The sequence below is a fragment of the Pecten maximus genome, chromosome 3, assembly GCF_902652985.1.
Source record: "Pecten maximus chromosome 3, xPecMax1.1, whole genome shotgun sequence".
NCBI classification, from domain to species: domain Eukaryota; kingdom Metazoa; phylum Mollusca; class Bivalvia; order Pectinida; family Pectinidae; genus Pecten; species Pecten maximus.
Window position 1 is genome coordinate 36921048 of NC_047017.1, and position 26478 is coordinate 36947525.

Sequence of the window (26478 nt, forward strand, 5' to 3'; positions counted from 1 at the left end):
CACAACAGTTAGGTATACAGCCATCCTAACCCCACAACAGTTAGGTATACACAGCCACCCTAACCCCACAACAGTTAGGTATACACAGCCATCCTAACCCCACAACAGTTAGGTATACACCACCATCCTAACCCCACAACAGTTAGGTATACACAGCCATCCTAACCCCACAACAGTTAGGTATACACCACCGTCCTAACCCCACAACAGTTAGGTATACACAGCCATCCTAACCCTACAACAGTTAGGTATACACAGCCACCCTAACCCCACAACAGTTAGGTATACACAGCCACCCTAACCCCACAACAGTTAGGTATACACAGCCACCCTAACCCCACAACAGTAAGGTATACACAGCCACCCTAACCCCACAACAGTAAGGTATACACCACCATCCTAACCCACAACAGTTAGGTATATACAGCCATCCTAACCCCACAACAGTAAGGTATACACAGCCATCCTAACCCCACAACAGTTAGGTATACAGCCATCCTAACCCCACAACAGTAAGGTATACACCACCATCCTAACCCCACAACAGTTAAGTATACAGCCATCCTAACCCCACAACAGTTAGGTATACAGCCATCCTAACCCCACAACAGTAAGGTATACACAGCCATCCTAACCCCACAACAGTAAGGTATACACAGCCACCCTAACCCCACAACAGTAAGGTATACACAGCCACCCTAACCCCACAACAGTAAGGTATACAGCCATCCTAACCCCACAACAGTTAGGTATACACAGCCATCCTAACCCCACAACAGTTAGGTATACACAGCCACCCTAACCCCACAACAGTTAGGTATACACAGCCACCCTAACCCCACAACAGTTAGGTATACACAGCCACCCTAACCCCACAACAGTTAGGTATACACAGCCATCCTAACCCCACAACAGTTAGGTATACACCACCATCCTAACCCCACAACAGTTAGGTATACACCACCATCCTAACCCCACAACAGTTAGGTATACACCACCGTCCTAACCCAACAACAGTTAGGTATACACCACCGTCCTAACCCAACAACAGTTAGGTATACACCACCGTCCTAACCCAACAACAGTTAGGTATACAGCCATCCTAACCCTACAACAGTTAGGTATACACAGCCATCCTAACCCCACAACAGTTAGGTATACACAGCCATCCTAACCCCACAACAGTAAGGTATACACAGCCACCCTAACCCCACAACAGTAAGGTATACACAGCCACCCTAACCCCACAACAGTAAGGTATACACCACCATCCTAACCCCACAACAGTTAGGTATACAGCCATCCTAACCCCACAACAGTAAGGTATACACAGCCATCCTAACCCCACAACAGTTAGGTATACAGCCATCCTAACCCCACAACAGTAAGGTATACACCACCATCCTAACCCCACAACAGTTAGGTATACAGCCATCCTAACCCCACAACAGTTAGGTATACAGCCATCCTAACCCCACAACAGTAAGGTATACACAGCCATCCTAACCCCACAACAGTAAGGTATACACAGCCACCCTAACCCCACAACAGTAAGGTATACACAGCCACCCTAACCCCACAACAGTAAGGTATACACCACCATCCTAACCCCACAACAGTTAGGTATACAGCCATCCTAACCCCACAACAGTTAGGTATACACAGCCATCCTAACCCCACAACAGTAAGGTATACACCACCATCCTAACCCCACAACAGTAAGGTATACACAGCCATCCTAACCCAACAACAGTTAGGTATACACAGCCACCCTAACCCCACAACAGTTAGGTATACAGCCACCCTAACCCCACAACAGTAAGGCATACAGCCACCCTAACCCTACAACAGTAAGGTATACACCACCATCCTAACCCCACAACAGTTAGGTATACACAGCCATCCTAACCCCACAACAGTTAGGTATACACAGCCATCCTAACCCCACAAGTTAGGTATACACAGCCATCCTAACCCCACAACAGTTAGGTATACACCACCATCCTAACCCCACAACAGTTAGGTATACACCACCATCCTAACCCCACAACAGTTAGGTATACACCACCGTCCTAACCCAACAACAGTTAGGTATACAGCCATCCTAACCCTACAACAGTTAGGTATACACAGCCATCCTAACCCCACAACAGTTAGGTATACACAGCCATCCTAACCCCACAACAGTAAGGTATACACAGCCACCCTAACCCCACAACAGTAAGGTATACACAGCCACCCTAACTCCACAACAGTAAGGTATACACCACCATCCTAACCCCACAACAGTTAGGTATACAGCCATCCTAACCCCACAACAGTAAGGTATACACAGCCATCCTAACCCCACAACAGTTAGGTATACAGCCATCCTAACCCCACAACAGTAAGGTATACACCACCATCCTAACCCTACAACAGTTAGGTATACAGCCATCCTAACCCCACAACAGTTAGGTATACACAGAGCCATCCTAACCCCCACAACAGTTAGGTATACACCAACAGTCCTAACCCCTACAACAGTTAGGTATACACAGCCATCCTAACCCCACAACAGTTAGGTATACACAGCCATCCTAACCCTTACAACAGTTAGGTATACACAGCCATCCTAACCCCACAACAGTTAGGTATACACAGCCACCCTAACCCCACAACAGTTAGGTATACACAGCCATCCTAACCTACCAAACAGTTAAGGTATACACAGCCATCCCTAACCCCACAACAGTTAGGTATACACAGCCATCCTAACCCCACAACAGTTAGGTATACACAGCCACCCTAACCCCACAACAGTTAGGTATACACAGCCATCCTAACCCTACAACAGTTAGGTATACACAGCCACCCTAACCCCACAACAGTTAGGTATACACAGCCATCCTAACCCTACAACAGTTAGGTATACACAGCCACCCTAACCCTACAACAGTTAGGTATACACCAGCCATCCTAACCCTACAACAGTTAGGTATACACCACCATCCTAACCCCACAACAGTTAGGTATACACAGACATCCTAACCCCACAACAGTTAGGTATACACAGCCACCCTAACCCCACAACAGTTAGGTATACACAGCCACCCTAACCCCACAACAGTAAGGTATACACAGCCACCCTAACCCCACAACAGTTAGGTATACACAGCCACCCTAACCCCACAACAGTTAGGTATACACAGCCATCCTAACCCCACAACAGTTAGGTATACACAGCCATCCTAACCCCACAACAGTTAGGTATACACAGCCATCCTAACCCCACAACAGTTAGGTATACATAGCCACCCTAACCCCACAACAGTAAGGTATACACAGCCACCCTAACCCCACAACAGTTAGGTATACATAGCCACCCTAACCCCACAACAGTTAGGTATACACAGACATCCTAACCCCACAACAGTAAGGTATACAGCCATCCTAACCCCACAACAGTTAGGTATACACAGCCACCCTAACCCCACAACAGTTAGGTATACATAGCAACCCTAACCCCACAACAGTTAGGTATACATAGCCACCCTAACCCCACAACAGTAAGGTATACACAGCCATCCTAACCCCACAACAGTTAGGTATACACCACCGTCCTAACCCAACAACAGTTAGGTATACACCACCGTCCTAACCCAACAACAGTTAGGTATACACCACCGTCCTAACCCAACAACAGTTAGGTATACAGCCATCCTAACCCTACAACAGTTAGGTATACACAGCCATCCTAACCCCACAACAGTTAGGTATACACAGCCATCCTAACCCCACAACAGTAAGGTATACACAGCCACCCTAACCCCACAACAGTAAGGTATACACAGCCACCCTAACCCCACAACAGTAAGGTATACACCACCATCCTAACCCCACAACAGTTAGGTATACAGCCATCCTAACCCCACAACAGTAAGGTATACACAGCCATCCTAACCCCACAACAGTTAGGTATACAGCCATCCTAACCCCACAACAGTAAGGTATACACCACCATCCTAACCCCACAACAGTTAGGTATACAGCCATCCTAACCCCACAACAGTTAGGTATACAGCCATCCTAACCCCACAACAGTAAGGTATACACAGCCATCCTAACCCCACAACAGTAAGGTATACACAGCCACCCTAACCCCACAACAGTAAGGTATACACAGCCACCCTAACCCCACAACAGTAAGGTATACAGCCATCCTAACCCCACAACAGTTAGGTATACACAGCCATCCTAACCCCACAACAGTTAGGTATACACAGCCACCCTAACCCCACAACAGTTAGGTATACACAGCCACCCTAACCCCACAACAGTAAGGTATACACAGCCACCCTAACCCCACAACAGTTAGGTATACACAGCCATCCTAACCCCACAACAGTTAGGTATACACCACCATCCTAACCCCACAACAGTTAGGTATACACCACCATCCTAACCCCACAACAGTTAGGTATACACCACCGTCCTAACCCAACAACAGTTAGGTATACACCACCGTCCTAACCCAACAACAGTTAGGTATACACCACCGTCCTAACCCAACAACAGTTAGGTATACAGCCATCCTAACCCTACAACAGTTAGGTATACACAGCCATCCTAACCCCACAACAGTTAGGTATACACAGCCATCCTAACCCCACAACAGTAAGGTATACACAGCCACCCTAACCCCACAACAGTAAGGTATACACAGCCACCCTAACCCCACAACAGTAAGGTATACACCACCATCCTAACCCCACAACAGTTAGGTATACAGCCATCCTAACCCCACAACAGTAAGGTATACACAGCCATCCTAACCCACAACAGTTAGGTATACAGCCATCCTAACCCCACAACAGTAAGGTATACACCACCATCCTAACCCCACAACAGTTAGGTATACAGCCATCCTAACCCCACAACAGTTAGGTATACAGCCATCCTAACCCCACAACAGTAAGGTATACACAGCCATCCTAACCCCACAACAGTAAGGTATACACAGCCACCCTAACCCCACAACAGTAAGGTATACACAGCCACCCTAACCCCACAACAGTAAGGTATACACCACCATCCTAACCCCACAACAGTTAGGTATACAGCCATCCTAACCCCACAACAGTTAGGTATACACAGCCATCCTAACCCCACAACAGTAAGGTATACACCACCATCCTAACCCCACAACAGTAAGGTATACACAGCCATCCTAACCCAACAACAGTTAGGTATACACAGCCACCCTAACCCCACAACAGTTAGGTATACAGCCACCCTAACCCCACAACAGTAAGGCATACAGCCACCCTAACCCTACAACAGTAAGGTATACACCACCATCCTAACCCCACAACAGTTAGGTATACACAGCCATCCTAACCCCACAACAGTTAGGTATACACAGCCATCCTAACCCCACAAGTTAGGTATACACAGCCATCCTAACCCCACAACAGTTAGGTATACACCACCATCCTAACCCCACAACAGTTAGGTATACACCACCATCCTAACCCCACAACAGTTAGGTATACACCACCGTCCTAACCCAACAACAGTTAGGTATACAGCCATCCTAACCCTACAACAGTTAGGTATACACAGCCATCCTAACCCCACAACAGTTAGGTATACACAGCCATCCTAACCCCACAACAGTAAGGTATACACAGCCACCCTAACCCCACAACAGTAAGGTATACACAGCCACCCTAACCCCACAACAGTAAGGTATACACCACCATCCTAACCCCACAACAGTTAGGTATACAGCCATCCTAACCCCACAACAGTAAGGTATACACAGCCATCCTAACCCCACAACAGTTAGGTATACAGCCATCCTAACCCCACAACAGTAAGGTATACACCACCATCCTAACCCTACAACAGTTAGGTATACAGCCATCCTAACCCCACAACAGTTAGGTATACAGCCATTCTAACCCCACAACAGTAAGGTATACACAGCCATCCTAACCCCACAACAGTAAGGTATACACAGCCACCCTAACCCCACAACAGTAAGGTATACACAGCCACCCTAACCCCACAACAGTAAGGTATACACCACCATCCTAACCCCACAACAGTTAGGTATACAGCCATCCTAACCCCACAACAGTTAGGTATACACAGCCATCCTAACCCCACAACAGTTAGGTATACACAGCCACCCTAACCCCACAACAGTAAGGTATACAGCCACCCTAACCCCACAACAGTAAGGCATACAGCCACCCTAACCCTACAACAGTAAGGTATACACCACCATCCTAACCCCACAACAGTTAGGTATACACAGCCATCCTAACCCCACAACAGTTAGGTATACACAGCCATCCTAACCCCACAAGTTAGGTATACACCACCATCCTAACCCCACAACAGTTAGGTATACACCACCGTCCTAACCCAACAACAGTTAGGTATACACAGCCATCCTAACCCTACAACAGTTAGGTATACACAGCCATCCTAACCCTAAAACAGTTAGGTATATACAGCCATCCTAACCCCACAACAGTTAGGTATACACAGCCATCCTAACCCCACAACAGTTAGGTATACACCACCATCCTAACCCCACAACAGTTAGGTATACACAGACATCCTAACCCCACAACAGTTAGGTATACACAGCTATCCTAACCCCACAACAGTTAGGTATACACAGCCATCCTAACCCCACAACAGTTAGGTATACACAGCCATCCTAACCTTACAACAGTTAGGTATACACAGCCATCCTAACCTTACAACAGTTAGGTATACACCACCATCCTAACCCCACAACAGTTAGGTATACATAGCCACCCTAACCCCACAAGAGTAAGGTATACAGCCACCCTAACCCCACAACAGTTAGGTATACACAGCCATCCTAACCCCACAACAGTTAGGTATACAGCCATCCTAACCTACAACAGTTAGGTATACACAGCCACCCTAACCCCACAACAGTAAGGTATACAGCCACCCTAACCCTACAACAGTAAGGTATACACAGCCACCCTAACCCTACAACAGTTAGGTATACACAGCCATCCTCACCCCACAACAGTTAGGCATACACAGCCACCCTAAACCCACAACAGTTAGGTATACACAGCCATCCTAACCTTACAACAGTTAGGTATACACAGCCACCCTAACCCCACAACAGTTAGGTATACACAGCCACCCTAACCCCACAACAGTAAGGTATACACAGCCATCCTTACCCCACAACAGTAAGGTATACACAGCCATCCTAACCCCACAACAGTTAGGTATACACAGCCATCCTAACCCCACAACAGTTAGGTATACACCACCGTCCTAACCCAACAACAGTTAGGTATACACAGCCATCCTGACCCCACAACAGTTAGGTATACACAGCCATCCTAACCCCACAACAGTAAGGTATACACAGCCACCCTAACCCCACAACAGTAAGGTATACACAGCCACCCTAACCCCACAACAGTAAGGTATACACCACCATCCTAACCCCACAACAGTTAGGTATACAGCCATCCTAACCCCACAACAGTTAGGTATACACAGCCATCCTAACCCCACAACAGTTAGGTATACACAGCCACCCTAACCCCACAACAGTAAGGTATACAGCCACCCTAACCCCACAACAGTAAGGCATACAGCCACCCTAACCCTACAACAGTAAGGTATACACCACCATCCTAACCCCACAACAGTTAGGTATACACAGCCATCCTAACCCCACAACAGTTAGGTATACACAGCCATCCTAACCCCACAAGTTAGGTATACACCACCATCCTAACCCCACAACAGTTAGGTATACACCACCGTCCTAACCCAACAACAGTTAGGTATACACAGCCATCCTAACCCTACAACAGTTAGGTATACACAGCCATCCTAACCCTAAAACAGTTAGGTATATACAGCCATCCTAACCCCACAACAGTTAGGTATACACAGCCATCCTAACCCCACAACAGTTAGGTATACACCACCATCCTAACCCCACAACAGTTAGGTATACACAGCCATCCTAACCCCACAACAGTTAGGTATACACAGCTATCCTAACCCCACAACAGTTAGGTATACACAGCCATCCTAACCCCACAACAGTTAGGTATACACAGCCATCCTAACCTTACAACAGTTAGGTATACACAGCCATCCTAACCTTACAACAGTTAGGTATACACCACCATCCTAACCCCACAACAGTTAGGTATACATAGCCACCCTAACCCCACAAGAGTAAGGTATACAGCCACCCTAACCCCACAACAGTTAGGTATACACAGCCATCCTAACCCCACAACAGTTAGGTATACAGCCATCCTAACCTACAACAGTTAGGTATACACAGCCACCCTAACCCCACAACAGTAAGGTATACAGCCACCCTAACCCTACAACAGTAAGGTATACACAGCCACCCTAACCCTACAACAGTTAGGTATACACAGCCATCCTCACCCCACAACAGTTAGGCATACACAGCCACCCTAAACCCACAACAGTTAGGTATACACAGCCATCCTAACCTTACAACAGTTAGGTATACACAGCCACCCTAACCCCACAACAGTTAGGTATACACAGCCACCCTAACCCCACAACAGTAAGGTATACACAGCCATCCTTACCCCACAACAGTAAGGTATACACAGCCATCCTAACCCCACAACAGTTAGGTATACACAGCCATCCTAACCCCACAACAGTTAGGTATACACCACCGTCCTAACCCAACAACAGTTAGGTATACACAGCCATCCTGACCCCACAACAGTTAGGTATACACCACCATCCTAACCCCACAACAGTTAGGTATACACAGCCACCCTAACCCAACAACAGTTAGGTATACATAGCCACCCTAACCCCACAACAGTAAGGTATACACCACCATCCTAACCCCACAACAGTAAGGTATACAGCCATCCTAACCCCACAACAGTTAGGTATACACAGCCATCCTAACCCCACAACAGTTAGGTATACACAGCCACCCTAACCCCACAACAGTAAGGTATACAGCCACCCTAACCCCACAACAGTAAGGTATACAGCCATCCTAACCCCACAACAGTTAGGTATACACAGCCATCCTAACCCCACAACAGTTAGGTATACACAGCCACCCTAACCCCACAACAGTTAGGTATACACAGCCACCCTAACCCCACAACAGTAAGGTATACACAGCCACCCTAACCCCACAACAGTTAGGTATACACAGCCATCCTAACCCCACAACAGTTAGGTATACACCACCATCCTAACCCCACAACAGTTAGGTATACACCACCATCCTAACCCCACAACAGTTAGGTATACACCACCGTCCTAACCCAACAACAGTTAGGTATACACCACCGTCCTAACCCAACAACAGTTAGGTATACACCACCGTCCTAACCCAACAACAGTTAGGTATACAGCCATCCTAACCCTACAACAGTTAGGTATACACAGCCATCCTAACCCCACAACAGTTAGGTATACACAGCCATCCTAACCCCACAACAGTAAGGTATACACAGCCACCCTAACCCCACAACAGTAAGGTATACACAGCCACCCTAACCCCACAACAGTAAGGTATACACCACCATCCTAACCCCACAACAGTTAGGTATACAGCCATCCTAACCCCACAACAGTAAGGTATACACAGCCATCCTAACCCCACAACAGTTAGGTATACAGCCATCCTAACCCCACAACAGTAAGGTATACACCACCATCCTAACCCCACAACAGTTAGGTATACAGCCATCCTAACCCCACAACAGTTAGGTATACAGCCATCCTAACCCCACAACAGTAAGGTATACACAGCCATCCTAACCCCACAACAGTAAGGTATACACAGCCACCCTAACCCCACAACAGTAAGGTATACACAGCCACCCTAACCCCACAACAGTAAGGTATACACCACCATCCTAACCCCACAACAGTTAGGTATACAGCCATCCTAACCCCACAACAGTTAGGTATACACAGCCATCCTAACCCCACAACAGTAAGGTATACACCACCATCCTAACCCCACAACAGTAAGGTATACACAGCCATCCTAACCCCACAACAGTTAGGTATACACAGCCACCCTAACCCCACAACAGTTAGGTATACAGCCACCCTAACCCCACAACAGTAAGGCATACAGCCACCCTAACCCTACAACAGTAAGGTATACACCACCATCCTAACCCCACAACAGTTAGGTATACACAGCCATCCTAACCCCACAACAGTTAGGTATACACAGCCATCCTAACCCCACAAGTTAGGTATACACCACCATCCTAACCCCACAACAGTTAGGTATACACCACCGTCCTAACCCAACAACAGTTAGGTATACACAGCCATCCTAACCCTACAACAGTTAGGTATACACAGCCATCCTAACCCTAAAACAGTTAGGTATATACAGCCATCCTAACCCCACAACAGTTAGGTATACACAGCCATCCTAACCCCACAACAGTTAGGTATACACCACCATCCTAACCCCACAACAGTTAGGTATACACAGACATCCTAACCCCACAACAGTTAGGTATACACAGCCATCCTAACCCCACAACAGTTAGGTATACACAGCCATCCTAACCCCACAACAGTTAGGTATACACAGCCATCCTAACCTTACAACAGTTAGGTATACACAGCCATCCTAACCTTACAACAGTTAGGTATACACAGCCATCCTAACCTTACAACAGTTAGGTATACACAGACATCCTATCCCTACAACAGTTTGTTTAAACATGTGTCATGGAATCACCGTAAAAGTTGATGAACACAAAAAAACCCACGAAATAATAAATCATCAATGGGACCATAACTTTCTCAATTTTACATTTTCATGATTTATTTCATCTTCGAAAATGGAGAAAAAAAGAGAAGCTCTCAAAAATACCAACATTTATTGTTTTACTAGTCTGTCTATTACACAATAACTTGAATGTCTATCAGAATTTCATACAGTGAGTGTCTAACATGAAACCAACTGTAATTATTTTCAGAAAATTAAAATCTAAATTAAAATCAACATCATAACGGACATAAAGTGTTCTGGTGTTCGGTAACAAAACAACCTTAGGCTACACAATCAACATTATCGAGATACCATCATGTTGTCAAAATGCCAGGTCTAACAGCATCAGGTAGTTAAAGAAACAAGTTTTCTTATTTCAAACATAAAAGTTTTAAATTAAATGTTTCAATCACTCCACAGCTATATCTTACAGATACATTTTCTGGAAAGTTTGGATATTTCAAAAGCTCAAACAAGTGGCCAATAGGCCTTATTGGTCACTTGAGCTATGATATGTGTACTGATAAAGATGTTTTGCTTTTAAACTAAAATTTAATAACATCTCAACCCTGTGACAGTGAAAGGAGACCATTGTTTTTTCATGAATTTATTTGAACAAGATCAATTACATGTCATCAAAGCCATTGTGTGGCTACATTTTCCCAATTATCATCAATAAGTCATCTGTCCATATCACCGTAGAAGAAAAATAAACATTATTTGTCAACCGCCTCCAGTTTTGCTGGGTTAACAGAAATGTATAAACCACTAAAATACTCATTTGTAATCCTCAATTTGTTTTATCTGAACCTTAAAAACCAAACCCCAATAAGAGCCAGGGTTATTGTCAGATCAAATCTGTCCTTTAACTTTGGACCCAGATGACCTTGACCTTTGACCAAGTGACCTTGATATTTTATTAGTTGACTACTTGTTTAATTTCAATCAACTTTACTTTATTAAGTCGTAACAAAATGTTCAGGTGTGAATAGATACAAAATTCAGACCAACTCTGCTTCATAATGTCATAGCAAAATGTTCATGTAAAAGGTACATAAGTTGATCTTCATTCAGTGACCTTTGATCTCTGGTCTGTTGACTGTTAATGCTTTAATGTCATAACACAATATTCACCAGTAAAAATATACAAAAGGTGACCTAGACATTTGGTCAGTTGACTCATCTATTAATTCTGACTAACTTTGCTTAATAATCAACTAAAAAAATGTTCCTTAGTGATAAGATACAAAACTTGGCCTTTATCTTTGACCGATTGACCTAGATTTAATTAGTTGACTCCTTGCTTAATTTTGACCACCCTTGCTTCATAACGCCATAATAAAATGCTCATGTAAAAGGTCCAAAATTTTATCTTGACTTTCGACCCAGTGACCTTGATCTTTGATCGGCTGACTGCTTGTTAAATTTGTATCAACGTTGCTTCATTATGCCGTAACAGAATGCTTATAAGTTATAAAAAGATACAAGATTTGACCTTGACCTTTGACCCAATGACATTGGCTATTGATGAGTTGACTCCTTGTTTAATTCCGACCAACTTCGCTTCATAATCACATAACAAAATGTTATCAGTGAAAAGATAGAAAACTTGATTTTTCCTTTGACTCAGCTTCCTTGACATATATAACTCAATGACCTTAACCTTAGGTTACTCCTTGTTTAATTCTAACAAACTTTGCTTTATCATGTCATAACAAAATGTTTATCAGTGAAAAATTACAAAATCTGACCTTGACGTTTTGCCTAATGATCTTGACCGACTTTGATTTTTGACCTCAGCATGTGTTTTAGTGAGCTGAACAAATATCATGACCCTGTCCTCTTGGTTATTGAGAGGAAGTTGTTTGAAGATTTTAACACATTTGACACCTGTGACCTTGAAAATAGATCAAGGTCATTCATCTGAAGAAACTGTGTAGTCTATCAACCTAGCATGATACTGTGCCTCTTGATTACTGAGAAGAAATCGAAAACGTAAATTGTTTATGGACGTACGACGAATGGCAAAAAGCGATTGCAATAGATCAATTGAAAATTTGTCTAGGTAAACGAAAAATAGAACTTTGTTTTTAAATGATATTATTACCCAACAGACCATTGAACACTTTTGCATATAATCAAGGCTTTGAAGGTGATGAAGGTAGATTAGAAGGAAAGCAGGATGTGTTTTAAGAACGGAAAGGGAACATATTTTCTAACTGTAGATAACATTGAATGTGTTTTACGAAATTACTTCTGGATATTTACTAATGAGAGACATGCTATATAATAATTTGGGGTATATAGGTAAGACAGCTATTGTCTGAAGGACTAAACTATTATCATCCTTATTATTTCATCTCCTTTGAAGTTAAAATATCAAGGCCATTTATAAGGTTTCTATGCTATATACCTACAAACCAAACAGGATGCTTCTGATAAAATAAGGAATTCAATTTCTTAATTTAATTTTCTTAAATGTTTTACAAAATATCATAAATCAAATTTGTCTTGATAGGAATACATTCTCATTTGCCATAAAATCACTGCACATAAATAAGAATTGATAGAAATTTAAGTCTCTGTATTAAAGCAATTCCTACAGTTTTCACATATGATAAATATACATCCACTGGAATGACAGTAGGGAAATGATGTGAGAAAGCCACATTAATATGTAATAGAAATGTTGAGATATTGTTTTATAATATTATTCAAGCCCTTATCATTTCCTATCTATGGTGGGTACAGATCCCCAGGAGGTACTAATTTAGATAGATGGATGGAACTTCATTAGAATAATTGAGAGGAGAATGATGATAGAAAGCTTATGACACTTATATAGAGCATGTGTTTATAGATCTCAAAGCCAGACCATGGTACGGGTAACATCAGAAAATACTCACCTAACCTGATGGTGGTGGTATAGTAGAATTTGATTTCAGTTTTTGATGTCAAGGACATAAAGATTTAATTATCATTATAGGGTATCACCAGAATTTGTATACGACTGTAGGTTATGATACATTGACTTTATTGATTAAAAAAAAAAGAAGAAAAAATGTTAAATCTAGATCTGCTGTTATAGATAGGGCTACTCAAACTGAAAGACTTTTATCATCATGTTTATTGTACATATAAACTAGATAACTTTCTGTTTTATGGGGTTTCTGATTTATAGGATTGGGATGGGCAGCACATTGGCAGAGAAATGTCATGAACATCATTTTGATAATTTTTTTCTTATTTCATTATTCCTGCAGACTTGTCTTTGTAAATATTATAGGGCAGTAATTATTAAGTTGTTCCATAAACAATATGCAGTAATCCATACAATAATCTGTGTTTCTGATCTAGAGGACTGCATGAAGAGATTTTACAGCAACCCCAGAGAATACAGAATGTTCAGTGGCCTAAACACTACCCAGAGTCTGTACAAGATGTCCAGGTGTCTTAACGCTACACATAGCCTGTACAAGATGTCTTAACAGTTACCCGAGTCTGTACAAGATATCCAGGTGTCTTAACACTACCCAGAGCCTGTACCAGATGTGTTAACAGTTACCAGAGTCTGTACAAGATGTCCAGGTGTCTTAACAGTTACGAGAGTATGTACAAGATGTCTTAACAGTTACCAGAGTCTGTACAAGATGTCTAGGTGTCTTAACAGTTAACAGTCTGTACAAGATGTCCAGGTGTCTTAACAGTCTGTACAAGATGTCCAGGTGTCTTAACAGTTACCAGAGTCTGTACAAGATGTCTAGGTGTCTTAACAGTTAACAGTCTGTACAAGATGTCCAGGTGTCTTAACAGTTAACAGTCTGTACAAGATGTCCAGGTGTCTTAAAAGTTACCAGAGTCTGTACAAGATGTCCAGGTGTCTTAACAGTTAACAGTCTGTACAAGATGTCCAGGTGTCTTAAAAGTTACCAGAGTCTGTACAAGATGCCTTAACAGTTACCAGATTATGTACAATATGTCCAGAAGTCTTAACAGTTATCAGAGTCTGTACAAGATGTCCAGGTGTCTTAACAGTTAACAGTCTGTACAAGATGTCCAGGTGTCTTAACAGTTACCAGAGTCTGTATAAGATGTCCAGGTATCTTAACAGTTAGCCGAGCCTGTGCAAGATGTCCAGGTGTCTTAACACTACCCAGAGCCTGCACAAGATGTCTTAACAGTAACCAGAGTCTGTACAAGATGTCCAGGTGTCTTAACACTACCCAGAGCCTGTACAAGATGTCCAGGTGTCTTAATACTAACCAGAGTCTGTACAAGATGTCTTAACAGTTACCAGAGTATGTACAATATATCCAGGTGTCTTAACAGTTACTAGAGTCTGTACAAGATATCCAGGTGTCTTAAACAGTTACCAGAGTATGTACAATATGTCCAGGTGTCTTAACAGTTACCAAAGTCTGTACAAGATATCCAGGTGTCTTAAACAGTTACCAAAATTTTGTACAATATGTCCAGGTGTCTTAACAGTTACCAAAGTCTGTACACGATATCCAGGTGTCTTAAACAGTTACCAGGGTATGTACAATATGTCCAGGTGTCTTAACAGTTAACAGAGTATGTACAATATGTCCAGGTGTCTTAACAGTTACCAGAGTCTGTACAAGATATCCAGGTGTCTTAAACAGTTACCAGAGTCTGTACAAGATATCCAGGAGCCTTAACACTACCCATAGTTTGTACAAGATAACCAGGAGTCTTAACAGTTAATTACCAGAGCCTGTTCAAGATGTCTTAACGGTAACCAGAGTCTGTACAAGATGTCCATGTGTCTTAACACTAACAAGAGCCAGTACAAGATGTCTTAACAGTAACCAGAGTCTGTACAAGATATCAATGTGTCTTAACACTACCCAGAGTCTGTACAAGATGTCCAGGTGTCTTAACACTACCCAGAGCCTGTACAAGATGTCTTAACAGTAACCAGAGTCTGTACAAGATGTCCGAGTGTCTTAACAGTTAACAGTCTGTACAAGATGTCCATGTGTCTTAACACTACACAGAGCCTGTACAAGATGTTTCAACAGTTACCAGAGTATGTACAATATGTCCAGAAGTCTTAACACTACCCGAGTCTGTACAAGATGTCCAGGTGTCTTAACATTTAACAGTCAGTACAAGATATCCAGGTGTCTTAACAGTTACTAGAGTCTGTACAAGATGTCTACGTGTCTTAACAGTTACTAGAGTCTATACAAGATGTCTAGGTGTCTTAACAGTTAACAGTCAGTACAAGATATCCAAGTGTCTTAACATTTAACAGTCAGTACAAGATATCCAGGTGTCTTAACAGTTACTAGAGTCTGTACAAGATGTCTACGTGTCTTAACACTAACCAGAGTCTGTACAAGATGTCCAGAACTCTTAACAGTTACCAGTCAGTACAAGATATCCAAGTGTCTTAACATTTAACAGTCAGTACAAGATATCCAGGTGTCTTAACAGTTACCAGTCAGTACAAGATGTCCAGGTGTCTTAACATTTAACAGTCAGTACAAGATATCCAGGTGTCTTAACAGTTACTAGAGTCTGTACAAGATGTCTACGTGTCTTAACAGTTACTAGAGTCTATACAAGATGTCCAGAACTCTTAACAGTTACCAGTCAGTACAAGATATCCAAGTGTCTTAACATTTAACAGTCAGTACAAGATATCCAGGTGTCTTAACAGTTACTAGAGTCTGTACAAGATGTCTACGTGTCTTAACACTAACCAGAGTCTGTACAAGATGTCCAGAACTCTTAACAGTTACCAGTCAGTACAAGATATCCAAGTGTCTTAACATTTAACAGTCAGTACAAGATATCCAGGTGTCTTAACAGTTACCAGTCAGTACAAGATATCCAGGTGTCTTAACAGTTACTAGAGTCTGTACAAGATGTCTACGTGTCTTAACACTAACCAGAGTCTGTACAAGATGTCCAGAACTCTTAACAGTTACCAGTCAGTACAAGATATCCAAGTGTCTTAACAGTTACTAGAGTCTGTACAAGATGTCTACGTGTCTTAACAGTTACTAGAGTCTGTACAAGATGTCCAGAACTCTTAACAGTTACTAGAGTCTGTACAAGATGTCCAGAAGTCTTAACAGACATCAGATTGAATACAAGATGTCCTTGACCTTAACACTGACAGTGCAAGTTAAAAAGGTTCCAATTAAGATTATAAAAAAATAGGATAATGAATTTTTGAGTATTTTTTTTTTAATCTCAATTGGAAGCTTTTTAGCTTGTACTGTCTGATCTAAGATCTTCCTGAGTGAATGATGCCAAGCCAGTTCAGAGGCAATGGTTTCAATGACACATAAATGTACAATAGATGGAACTGAACATCAATAGCTGGTCCTGAACATCAATAGCTGGTCCTGAACATCAATAGCTGTTTGGTCATGAACATCAATAGCTACATGGTCCTGAACATCAATAACTGGTCCTGAACATCAATAGCTAGTCCAGAGCATCAAAAGCTGGTCCTGAACATCAATAGCTGGTCCTGAACATCAATAACTGGTCCTGAACATCAATAGCTACATGGTCCTGAACAACAATAGCTGGTCCTGAACATCAATAACTGGTCCTGAACATCAATAGCTGGTCCTGAACATCAATAGCTAGTCCTGAACATCAATAGCTGGTCCTGAACATCAATAGCTAGTCCTGAACATCAATAACTACATGGTCCTGAACATCAATAACTGGTCCTGAACATCAATAGCTGGTCCTGAACATCAGCTACATGGTCTTGAACATCAATAGCTGGTCTTGAACATCAATAGCTACATGGTCCTGAACATCAATAGCTACATGGTCCTGAACATCAATAGCTGGTCCTGAACATCAATAGCTGGTCCTGAACATCAATAGCTACATGGTCCTGAACATCAATAGCTACATGGTCCTGAACATCAATAACTGGTCCTGAACATCAATAGCTGGTCCTGAACATCAATAGCTAGTCCTGAACATCAATAGCTACATGGTCCTGAACATCAATAACTGGTCCTGAACATCAATAACTGGTCCTGAACATCAATAGCTGGTCCTGAACATCAATAGCTGGTCCTGAACATCAATAGCTGGTCCTGAACATCAATAGCTAGTCCTGAACATCAATAGCTACATGGTCCTGAACATCAATAACTGGTCCTGAACATCAATAGCTAGTCCAGAGCATCAAAAGCTGGTCCTGAACATCAATAGCTGGTCCTGAACATCAATAACTGGTCCTGAACATCAATAGCTACATGGTCCTGAACAACAATAGCTGGTCCTGAACAACAATAACTGGTCCTGAACATCAATAACTACATGGTCCTGAACATCAATAACTGGTCCTGAACATCAATAGCTGGTCCTGAACATCAATAGCTAGTCCTGAACATCAATAGCTGGTCCTGAACATCAATAGCTAGTCCTGAACATCAATAACTACATGGTCCTGAACATCAATAACTGGTCCTGAACATCAATAGCTGGTCCTGAACATCAGCTACATGGTCTTGAACATCAATAGCTGGTCCTGAACATCAATAGCTGGTCCTGAACATCAATAGTCGGTCCTGAACATCAAGAGCTGGTCCTGAACATCAATAGCTACTTGGTCCTGAACATGTATTACAGCTTGTTGGATCTGTCAGGTGTCAGACAATCACAGCTTTACATCAAACATCTACTCCCAAATTTTAACTCCATGCAGCTTATCTTATGTTCAATGTATGTTCCTGGCCAGAATGTGGCTGCCACATCGGCCATCTTGAGAACCAATTTAGAACTAACATATTATATTTCTGTGCCACAGAATTCAAAGAAACCTTGATTCAAAGATTAGTAAAAAATTCAGGTGTACAAAACAAACAGTTCTAACATTACTTCATAATAACATCCCTAACTCTCAGATCCTGTTGTTTAAATTCAAACTACATTTCCATCTAAGTGATTTGTCCTGCATTTTTGTAATTACTACAAAGAACTGATTTACCACAGTTAAAGTTTCAAATGATTATCATAAAATTACTAGAAAGAGCACTATAATTACAACCTAAAATCTAAACAAAAATGCCCGTCAGGAATATTTCCATACACGCATATTTTTTTTTGACATTTATCAAAATTCAGATTTAATTAATTTTCCTTCTTTGATAGCAACATGCATGAGTATCCTATAATTCTGTCTATGTTATTCACTTGATTCCATTTTAAATAATACAATTTATACGTGCATTCCCCACAAGGGAAAACATTCCAAATAACTTAAAATAGAAGAAGTTTTTGATGACAGATTGTATTGAATCAGAAATAAACACATTGTAGTAACCATATCTAAATTTGATCTACCAGGAAATAAATGCTATGATTTTTATATTATCCAGTTGAACAAGTTACAATATTGTTAATATTTTCATGATGCCTGCGTCAGACAATGGTTATGACGCTTGATGGCTTGGGACCAATTACAGACTTGCACTTTCCAAACACTTAAATAACTCAGATTTTCCCACTAACTCCATAGACCAGCTTTTCCCATTACAACTTACATGTTATTCATCTTAACAAGAGCACTCTTCAAATTCTAAATTAAATAAAAATTATGAGGCACTTCCGAATCCTAGGCAATGTTGTGATGGTGCTGTGGAGTAGCTGTCCGGCGGAACTCGAGGGAGTTAGGGTTTGATTTGTGCTCCCTCAAGAGGATAAACGTCTGAACTGGTGAGTTACACACTCTCATACAACTTCCTGCCAAGACTTGCACTTTCCTGTACTTTGATAAATGTGTACTTTAAATAAAAGTGCAAACAACTTTTTTTTGTGAAAGTGTGATACAATTTTCTACAACACTGAGGATATACATACAATGAACACTAATTCATTGAAGGCCTGGATCGTAATACTCTTGTTTTGTACATTTTAAAACATTTAGATCGTTGATTTTCATTGACATGCAATCTATAAATTACAAAAATGGAGATAAAACATTTTCTGACAGAAGATTGTTGACATGAAATAATAATAGATATGGTTGAACGATAAGGTAATTGTTTTCTAAAACGTCTGACAAACAAGTACACATTGTCACTAAACATCAAGCACAAAGAAATCTGACACACATTATACTGCAGGTCTGTCAATCTACAATTCGATCCTCTATACACCAATTATAGATAGGCTTTTCATAATACTCTCCATGTATTCATACTGAGCTTTGATGATATATCTTCATTTTCATTTTAAAAGACTCAAATGTTTTTCAGGTATTGTTTGAAATGATGACAAACCACCACAGGGAGACATGCAAGATCATTTTGTGGTTGGCTTTAACAAGAGGCCCATGGGCCTTAACGGTCATCTGACAAACACTTACACTTACAGCAGGGACACACACCCCAATCCAGCATTATTACCATAAATTATTTATCGCAGCCAGTTATGTTTTAGATCAAATTTGGTTTTTATCCATTTAGCTTGTCCAGGAAGAGCAGCATCATAAAGCAAAATTTGAGCCAAGTTCCCATTTTTGGGGCATGCCCCTCTGTCCCAATGGGTCAGACAAGACTCATTTATATCAATTAGGATTGCCTTTCCCCAATGATGTTTCATACTAAATATGGTTGTAATCAATTCAGGCATTAAGGAGGAATTGCATTTTTAAGAAATGTTTAACCTAAGCGCTCCTTTTGCCCCATCTTTTTTCCCCAGGGGTCAAACCTGTCTCATTAAAAAATATGATTGCCGTCACCTTATGTTTCACATCAAATTTGGTTGTAATCCACCAAAAGGTTAGGGAGGATTAGGATTTAACAGCAAATATTCACCAAAGTTCCCCTTTTGGGGCCCTGCCCCTCAGGCCCCAGGGGTCACACTAGCCTCGTTTATATAAAATATGACCACCCTTCCCAAAGGATGTTTCACACCATATTTCGTATTAATCCACCCAAGGGTTAGAGAGAAGTAGGATTTATAGCAAAAATTCACCAAAGTTCCCCTTTTGGGGCCCCACCCCTCTGGCCCTAGGGGTCAAACCAGCCTCATTTATATAAAATATGATTGTCCTCCTCCAATGATGTTTCACACCAAATTTGGTAATAATTCACTATGGGTGTTAGGAGGAGTAGGATTTTATAGCAAAATTTCATCAAAGTTCCCCTTTTGGGGCCCCGCCCCTCTGGCCCCAGGGGCCACACCAGCCTCATTTATATAAAATATGACCACCCTCCACCAATGATGTTTCACACAATATCTGGTTGAAATCCACTAAAGGGTTAAGGACGAGTAGGATTTTATAGCAAAATTTCATCAAAGTTCCCTTTTTTGGGCCCGTCACTCTGGCCCCAGGGCTCACACCAGCCTCATTTATATAAAATATGACCGCCCTCCCCAAATGATGTTTCACAACATATCTGGTTGAAATCCACTAAAGGGTTAAGGAGGAGTAGGATTTTATAGCAAAATTTCATCAAAGTTCCCCATTTGGGGCCCCACCCCTCAGGCCCCAGGGGTCACACTAGCCTCATTTATATAAAATATGACCGCCCTCCCTAAATGATGTTTCACAACATATCTGGTTGAAATCCACTAAAGGGTTAAGGAGGAGTAGGATTTTATAGCAAAATTTCATCAAAGTTCCCCATTTGGGGCCCCGCCCCTCAGGCCCTAGTGGTCACACCAGCCTCATTTATATAAAATATGACCGCCCTTCCCAAAGGATGTTTCACACCATATTTCGTATTAATCCACCCAAGGGTTAGAGAGAAGTAGGATTTATAGCAAAAATTCACCAAAGTTCCCCTTTTGGGGCCCCACCCCTCTGGCCCTAGGGGTCAAACCAGCCTCATTTATATAAAATATGATTGTCCTCCTCCAATGATGTTTCACACCAAATTTGGTAATAATTCACTATGGGTGTTAGGAGGAGTAGGATTTTATAGCAAAATTTCATCAAAGTTCCCCTTTTGGGGCCCCGCCCCTCTGGCCCCAGGGGCCACACCAGCCTCATTTATATAAAATATGACCACCCTCCACCAATGATGTTTCACACAATATCTGGTTGAAATCCACTAAAGGGTTAAGGACGAGTAGGATTTTATAGCAAAATTTCATCAAAGTTCCCTTTTTTGGGCCCGTCACTCTGGCCCCAGGGCTCACACCAGCCTCATTTATATAAAATATGACCGCCCTCCCCAAATGATGTTTCACAACATATCTGGTTGAAATCCACTAAAGGGTTAAGGAGGAGTAGGATTTTATAGCAAAATTTCATCAAAGTTCCCCATTTGGGGCCCCACCCCTCAGGCCCCAGGGGTCACACTAGCCTCATTTATATAAAATATGACCGCCCTCCCTAAATGATGTTTCACAACATATCTGGTTGAAATCCACTAAAGGGTTAAGGAGGAGTAGGATTTTATAGCAAAATTTCATCAAAGTTCCCCATTTGGGGCCCCGCCCCTCAGGCCCTAGTGGTCACACCAGCCTCATTTATATAAAATATGACCGCCCTCCCCAAATGGTGTTTCACACCAAATTTGGTAATAATTCACTATGGGTGTTAGGAGGAGTAGGATTTTATAGCAAAATTTCATCAAAGTTCCCCTTTTGGGGCCCTGCCCCTCTGGCCCCAGGGGCCACACCAGCCTCATTTATATAAAATATGACCACCCTCCACCAATGATGTTTCACACAATATCTGGTTGAAATCCACCAAAGGGTTAAGGACGAGTAGGATTTTATAGCAAAATTTCATCAAAGTTCCCTTTTTTGGGCCCGTCACTCTGGCCCCAGGGCTCACACCAGCCTCATTTATATAAAATATGACCGCCCTCCCCAAATGATGTTTCACAACATATCTGGTTGAAATCCACTAAAGGGTTAAGGAGGAGTAGGATTTTATAGCAAAATTTCATTAAAGTTCCCCATTTGGGGCCCCGCCCCTCAGGCCCTAGTGGTCACACCAGCCTCATTTATATAAAATATGACCGCCCTCCCCAAATGATGTTTCACAACATATCTGGTTGAAATCCACTGAAGGGTTAAGGAGGAGTAGGATTTTATAGCAAAATTTCATCAAAGTTCCCCTTTTGGGGCCCCGCCCCTCAGGCCCCAGGGGTCACACCAACTTCATTTATATAAAATATGACCGCCCTCCCCCAATGATGTTTCACACCAAATTTAGTTGTAATCCACCCAAGGGTAAAGGAAGAGTAGGATTTTATAGCAATATTCACCTAAGTTCCCTTTTTGGGGCCCCGCCCTTCTGGCCCCAGGGGTCAGACCAGCCTCATTTATATAAAATATGATTGCCCTCCCCCAATGATGCTTCAAACCAAATTTGGAAGTAATCCACCCAAGCGTTAAGGAGGAGTAGCGTTTTGAAAGAAAAAGTTTACGGACGGCGCACGGCGCACGGCGGACGAAGACGGACGAAGCACGATGACTATAGGTCATCCTGACCCTTTGGGTCAGATGACCTAAAAACTAAGGCTACATTAAATTGACTAAAGTTTCCATAATGAAATAAATTAAACAATAGGCATTCTCTATAAACAACATGTCCAGTCATAAAATTTCAATTAATTTCCAAAATTGCAAGCTTGCACTTTTACATGAAATATAACAAGAGGCCCATGGGCCTGAACAGCCAACTCTCAATAATACAGATAGTTGATTTTTTTCTTTTAGAAACATGAACAAAAAAAAGAGGTATGAACAGCCTACACAAAGAAAAATTAATAAGATATAATTTGGGTAAAGCACCTCAAGACAGCTTCCATCTATGAACAGCATTTGATTTTATCAAATCTTTAGGGTACAGATTTTTGAAATTTCAATTAGACCCATTTTGGCCCCCAGCCCACCAGCCCCTTTGATGAATCAGGGCTGATATGTCATCAAACTGCCATTTCATACCAACAATATTAACCAATTTTAAATTATTTCCATTAACTGATTGCTCAAAAGAGTGATTTCCCTATGAATACTATAGTTAAGTTAACCCACTCCCCATAGGGATCAATATTGAGAGACGTTCCCAGGGTCATGAAATTCACAATTTTGGTGAAATCCTAATAAAGGTGATTAGTATTGTTTTTAGTCTGTTTTGTAATGGTAAATTTTACATCAAACAATTAAGTTATTGCTTGAATATTATAAAACAATATCACAAACAGTATTATAACTGCTGAAAAGTGCTGTTAAAATGACTGTGCATGTAGGTGCAGTAATTATTCCACACCTAACCTGGAAATAGGAACATTCAGGGGAGATTACTCATTTCTCTTTATAGTCAATTAAAATTGAGTAGCAAGGTCATGTCAAACGATAACATGTGTATCTAAGATGTTCAGATTTCGCTCCATGAACTCAACAAATGTTAGCTTTTGTAAAAACTACTCACTTCGCCTTTCATCATAAGATCATGTTTTCCTTTGGTCCCAGAGGCATATGTATCAATGTCCATCTCAGCCTCGCTCTCATCACTCGACTCATCATCAAGGTCACTGGAAAATTACATTAATCCATCATATATCCTTCTTAAATTATGATTAACTCTTCATTTATGATTAACAAGGAGCAGCAAAGTGTGGCATTATTCTCACTCCCCTACTGTTGGAATGAAATGTGAAAATGTATAAAAAAAAAAATAGAATTGAAAATTACAGAATTCATTGATTTGTGTGGTCTTTAGGCAGACAAGTTGATGACTTATATATAATTACTGATAATGTTATTGCTGATATTGTCAATTTTAATGACAAGTATGGTACTTATACACTTATAATTACATCAGTTTTCATTAATAAATCCAAATATCTCATAAGATAATGTTATAGCTTTGCTTCATTTAACTGAAAATAATAGACCTGTTTGCTGACTTGTCATATCAAACTGATTTTCATTAGATATATGTTTGTTGATTCATCAAACTTGATCTGATTTGCTCTTTAAAGGGAGCGAAATTGAAAACAGACATAACCAGGTTGTTTTCAGACATCAGTCTACTCTAGGAATACTTTGGATTTGATTTATGAGCTGGCTTCATCACAGCTTCTTTTGATACAAGTTCATTAGAGGAATGAGTGTTAAGTGTAACGAAGACCTGAAAAACCTGAATACCATGTAGAAGACCTGATAACCCTGATTACTAGTGTAGTAGACCTGATAACCCTGATTACTAGTGTAGAAGACGTGATAACCCTGATTACCAGTGTAGTAGACCTGATAACCCTGATTACCAGTGTAGTAGACCTGATAACCCTGATTACCAGTGTAGTAGACCTGATAACCCTGATTACCAGTGTAGTCGATCTGATAACCCTGATTACTATTGTAGAAGACCTGATAACCCTGATTACCATGTAGTAGACCTGATAACCCTGTCAAAGACCTGATAACCCTGAATACCATGTAGTAGACGTGACAACCCTGATTACCATGTAGAAGACCTGATAACCCTGATTATTAGTGAAGAAGACCTGATAACCCTGATTACCAGTGTAAAGAACCTGATAACATTGATTACCAGTGTAGAAGACCTGATAACCCTGATTACCAGTGTGGAAGACCTGACAACCTTGATTACCAGTGTAGAAGACCTGATAACCCTGATTACCATGTAGAAGACCTGACAACCTTGATTACCAGTGTAGAAGACCTGATAACCCTGATTACCAGTGTGGAAGACCTGATAACCCTGATTACCAGTGTGGAAGACCTGACAACCTTGATTACCAGTGTAGAAGACCTGATAACCCTGATTACCAGTGTGGAAGACCTGACAACCTTGATTACCAGTGTAGAAGACCTGATAACCCTAATTACTAGTGTAGAAGACCTGATAACCCTGATTACCAGTTTAGAAGACCTGATAACCCTGATTACTAGTGTAGAAGACCTGATAACCCTGATTACTAGTGTAGTAGACCTGATAACCCTGATTACCATGTAGTAGACCTGATAACCCTGATTACCAGTGTGGAAGACCTGATAACCCTGATTACTAGTGAGAAGACCTGATAACCCTGATTACCAGTTTAGAGGACCTGATAACATTGATTACCAGTGTAGAAGACCTGGTAACCCTGATTACCAGTGTAGAAGACCTGATAACCCTAATTACTAGTGTAGAAGACCTGATAACCCTGATTACTAGTGTAGAAGACCTGATAACCCTGATTACCAGTTTAGAAGACCTGATAACCCTGATTACTAGTGTAGAAGACCTGATAACCCTGATTACTAGTGTAGTAGACCTGATAACCCTGATTACCATGTAGTAGACCTGATAACCCTGATTACCAGTGTGGAAGACCTGATAACCCTGATTACTAGTGAGAAGACCTGATAACCCTGATTAACGTGTAGTAGACCTGATAACCCTGATTATGGTGTAGTAGACCTGATAACCCTGATTATGGTGTAGTAGACCTGATAACCCTGAATACCATGTAGTAGACCTGATAACCCTGATTACTAGTGTAGAAGACCTGATAACCCTGATTACTGGTGTAGAAGACCTGATAACCCTGATTACTAGTGTAGAAGACCTGATAACCCTGATTACCAGTGTAGTAGACCTGATAACCCTGATTACCAGTGTAGAAGACCTGATAACCCTGATTACCAGTGTAGTAGACCTGATAACC

General features: G+C 41.6%; 1 protein-coding gene across 2 annotated transcripts in view; it reads right to left on the reverse strand.

Annotated features, from left to right (window-relative positions):
• Positions 1-26478, reverse strand: part of LOC117324054 (cleavage and polyadenylation specificity factor subunit 2-like) — a 273294-nt gene that overhangs the window by 40250 nt on the left and 206566 nt on the right. For both annotated transcript variants that reach the window (XM_033879668.1, XM_033879667.1), the window contains exon 12: positions 24231-24333. In XM_033879668.1, the coding sequence (XP_033735559.1) occupies positions 24231-24333 (103 nt within the window). The remainder of the gene's footprint in view (positions 1-24230; positions 24334-26478) is intronic.